Below are 4297 nucleotides of genomic sequence, written 5' to 3' on the forward strand. Positions count from 1 at the left end.
GAGTCAGGAAGACACAGATGGCAGGTGGGAGACGGCAAACAGCTGCAAACCGGCTTTGGCATTCTAAATGTAATTTTTACAAATATGTTCGAGCTAGCGAATAAATAAAGATGTTATAATTCCAGACACGCCTTCCCTTGACATGCACAGACGCTTCCAACGTATCCAGGGAGGCTGTAATGATGGGTATGATTGCAGCAACCTGGTCAGTCGGCGTGGATCAATAACGCATTATCCACGGACAATTTCAGGCTGCGGTCAGCGTCACATCCCAGGATGCATCTGTGTTAGCCAAACTAGCTAAAAGGCTTAAAAGCCGCCAGGCAAACAGAAATGTCTCCTCCGCCAACGGCAACGGTTATTTTAATCCGGCGTGTCGCCTCTCAGAGAGGGAAGGAGTGTTCTCCGGAATCCTCAGCCATGCTCGCCTCAAAGGTGTTCAGCAGGGACCACTCCTGGGGCTCCAGGAGGAGTCAAATTAAATACGTTTTTAGCATATTCATCTTTATCCTCAGGACTTACGGTAATTATTAAATAGGTTCTGATTTTAATATTAGAAATTATTTTTTGATTTGTGAAAGTATGATCTCAGTGTAATCTGACTTTTCAGGGTCGGCTGCTCCTGTTTGTCTGGAAATGACTGAACATTCTGATTGGCTCCCGCTCGCGATCATTAATGCAGTTTAATCAGTTTTAATTAAACATGAATTTACTTGATTGAATTTTGAATACACAAATTAAATTTGTATCCGCATGGGACCCTTGGAGTTTAATTGTAATAAAAAAGATAAGACTGAACTTCCGATCACTGCTTCCTTTTTACTTTCATTCTGTGGACTGAAGACTCTTGTAATGAAACTACGCCTCCTCCGGAGCCCTCCGCTCCGGTGCGTGCCCGAACGCTCCGGCAGGGATCACATCCGTGGCACCCGGCGATCGCGCCGCGCATCCGACAGCAAAGCGACACAATCGGGGCACCAAAGCATCTCATCTCCATCCCGGGCGGACTGCTTCCTATCGGTTCAGCACTTGTTCTGCCCGGGGCAAATGTGGGTCACTTCCACTCAAGCGGACCAGATGCCCACTTTGTGTTTCCCAGGCTCGGCTTCGGCTTAGGGTTAGGGTTAGGGTTAGGGTTATTCTACCAAAGGTTATTCTACCAAAGGAGCGTGAGACACAAAGACGCTACGAAGCCGAAGCGTTAGACTAATAGCCAATTAATAAAAAAACCTCAAGCATGCTTAGAACAGCAGCGTGAACTCTGGTTCCACAGCCAGCAGAATTACAGGGTGTGTGTGTGTGTGTGCGTGTGTGCGTGAGTGTGTGTGTGTGTGTGTGAGAGAGAGAGATTCATTACAGCAGCTCTCAGCTGAACCTACGCTTTCTTACGGTGACTTAAATGTCCCAGATCTGTCTTTGACTCAGCATCCTCTTCAAGCGCGTGTGTGTGTGTGTGCGTGCGTGCGTGCGTGCGTGTCCCTTTCACACATGCCTACCCGAGTGTTTCCGTTGTTGCACATTATCCTGCAAAGACATTAACGTTTTATGGACAGCGCTGAGATTTGTCAACTGGATCTCATCAAAGTTTCATCCTTAATTACGGCGTTGGGGCAGGAGGGAGATCCCTCTTCCTCCTCCTCCTCCTCCTCCTCCTCCTCCCCACATAAGGTGAGTTAACGGATTGAAACGGACCCAACGAGCCACCGGTTAGGGCTCTGCTGGTAGAACTCGAGCAAACGTTCCCACAAACTCCGCTAAAACTCGATGACGTCACAAATGAAGGTCTGTCAGCTCGAGGTCACACGCCGTCGCCTCGCCGGGTCTTAAGAAAACCTCAAAATGACCGAGACACGGACAGTCTACGGAATGAAATGAAGGTGTTTTTAGTTCAGAGGAAAACAGATTCAGACCTGATTCTAAATCAATAATCAATGACATGATACAAAGACTTATCATGTGAACCTGAGGAGGTATAAAAGTAAGCGCTGCTTCCAGATCAATACATTTAGCAGTGCTTTAACTTTTGTTCGCTTTTGATTGATTCATTATTCTTTTTTAAGGATCTGAGCTCTTCTTCCATCACTGTGAGATGCTGTCAGATACTGATGTCCTTTATAAGCATCCGAATCAAATAAGAATATTTTTGCTCGCCTTTGAATTAAAAATAAATCTCATGCATAAACACGACTGCCGTTAAATATATATTTAGCTTCTTTGCACAAAATCGCCTCCTGCAAATCCCATTTCATACATTTTAAATGAAGGGCTGGGATCACTCGCAGAAAACCACTTTTATACGTTTTGTGCATATGGGTGCGTCGCATTTCTTCAGCGTGCATTGATGTGCCGGAATGCTCAAAGATTTAATGATATGAGAGGAAGAAAATGTCCGAATGGGCTGCAGGAAATGCAACTTAAAGTTCAAAAACTGTTTATTCCGAACCCCCCTCCAAATCATTTCCCCAAATCCAAATGGAGTATAAAAACACAAAACAGAGGGAAACGTTAACAAAGCAGGAGCAAATTGAAATGTGGGAGATAAAACCGATCCCAGGGCCGTGCAGAAGGAGACATCCAACCGTGCCGTTAATGCCGCGTCGCACCCAAGCGGCTCCGCCTCCACAGCTTCCACAGCGCAGCTGCTTTTATGCATTCTGCAGTAGCTGCATCTCACCGGCACCATCAACCGGCACCATCAACCGGCACCGTCAACCGGCACCATCAACCGGCACCATCAACCGGCGTCGCACACGCCACGGGTTCCCACCAGGCGTTGGTAACGACGTGGAGATCTCTTTAAATCAAGCCCTGACTCCCTGTCAGCCTTTTTGGATCGCTAACTATTCCGGCAAGCATTTTCCTCTTATGATCGCCATGGTGATGAGGCCCATTGAACAGAATTGTCTGAAGGGCATCAGACCTGAGAGTCTCGAGCTTTCCTGCAGCTAAACAAAGAAACCGATTCAAAGCAGACATTTCATTTCTGTCACTTTTGACTCCGTTGAATTCATCACGCCTGGAAACGGCAACAAAAAGGGGGTGTGGTTATTCAGAAGCTTTTCCTTTAAACCAGACAGTTCTGTAGCCGCTCTTCCTTTTCTAAACACACCTGTAATGGAGCCGACCTCCACAGGGGTCTGCTGCCCCCTGCTGCCCCCTGCTGCCACAACACACCTCGTCACGCTGAAAAACACACTTTCAGCACCACGGACAGCTCCGCCCCCAATTCGCACTTACTGCCGAGCTTTAGACTTATCAATACCGATCAATACTTGTCAATCTCACCTCCAATATCCGGCCTGAGGTTCTTGTCGTATTCCTTCAGCAGATTGTTCAGGATGAGCGTGGCGTCCTCCTGGTGCGACCTGGGGACCATCTGATCTTCATCATCGCCGCCATATTCCAGTAGATCCGAACTGGGGGGGGTACCAAAGGAGTGGAGCTCGTTAGTCGTGTGGGCGTGTTAATGCCCCCCCCCCCCCCCCCCTTATTAAAGCCCGTCCTAGAAACTTTGTCGCAGCAGCAAAACAATCATATCTGCTCATGTTATAAACGCTTGATGAAATGTATGTCTGTGTGCGTGTGCGTGTGCGCGCGCGCACGGGGAAAGCCCGTGCATGCATTATGGACCCATTCAGATTAAATGCGCACCTGATTCGATCTCACGAATACTCGCACCTGAACTTTTGAACCTCTCAGCTGTTGATCGAATCAATAAATAAAAGGCGTGCGTGAGACTCACCGGGAACCGTGCGCGAGCAGAAGTGTGAGGAGGACGACCGCAAACCTGATTGTCATTTTCCCATACGCGGATCACCTGATCACGAGAACTGGATGATGGAGGTCCCGTCGTTGCGCTGCTGCCTCCGCTGCGTAAAGGTGCCAGTAGAGTGGGCTTCGTGCGCGAACATCGATCCTCAACTTCCTCATCCACCCACGCACCTTCCTCTGCGACCACCCGTGCGGTCTCCCCCCTCGCACCCCGACGATCAATCAGTGTGATCGGTCCGTCCTCCTCCCTCTCCAGCGCGCGTGTGGGCAGCAGCAAGACGCAAGACGAGCGTCTTGCGTGACTCACGCACCGCGCGCACGCAACGCACCTGGATCACAGATGTGATCACATTATCCGGATCAAACCTGCGCGTCATGGTTTCAGGTGCAGAAAATTCAATCAGCCCTGAATTGAAAATACTTTATATTCATTTAGATTATTATCCAAAGGTTAAGCCTCGATGTTCTTAATTGTCTTTTTATTCAACATCCTTAAAAGTTAAATATGTCATTATTATTATTATTA

General features: G+C 48.1%; 1 protein-coding gene across 1 annotated transcript in view; it reads right to left on the reverse strand.

The window, feature by feature from the left end:
• LOC137912008 (gamma-aminobutyric acid receptor subunit gamma-3-like) overlaps positions 1-3376 on the reverse strand; it is a 27796-nt gene extending 24420 nt beyond the window's left edge. Inside the window, exon 1 of the mRNA XM_068756357.1 lies at positions 3286-3376. Coding sequence (XP_068612458.1) covers positions 3286-3376 — 91 coding nt within the window. The remainder of the gene's footprint in view (positions 1-3285) is intronic.
• Positions 3377-4297: the final 921 nt, after the last annotated feature.

This window comes from Brachionichthys hirsutus, chromosome 24, assembly GCF_040956055.1.
Source record: "Brachionichthys hirsutus isolate HB-005 chromosome 24, CSIRO-AGI_Bhir_v1, whole genome shotgun sequence".
In the NCBI taxonomy this organism is placed as follows: domain Eukaryota; kingdom Metazoa; phylum Chordata; class Actinopteri; order Lophiiformes; family Brachionichthyidae; genus Brachionichthys; species Brachionichthys hirsutus.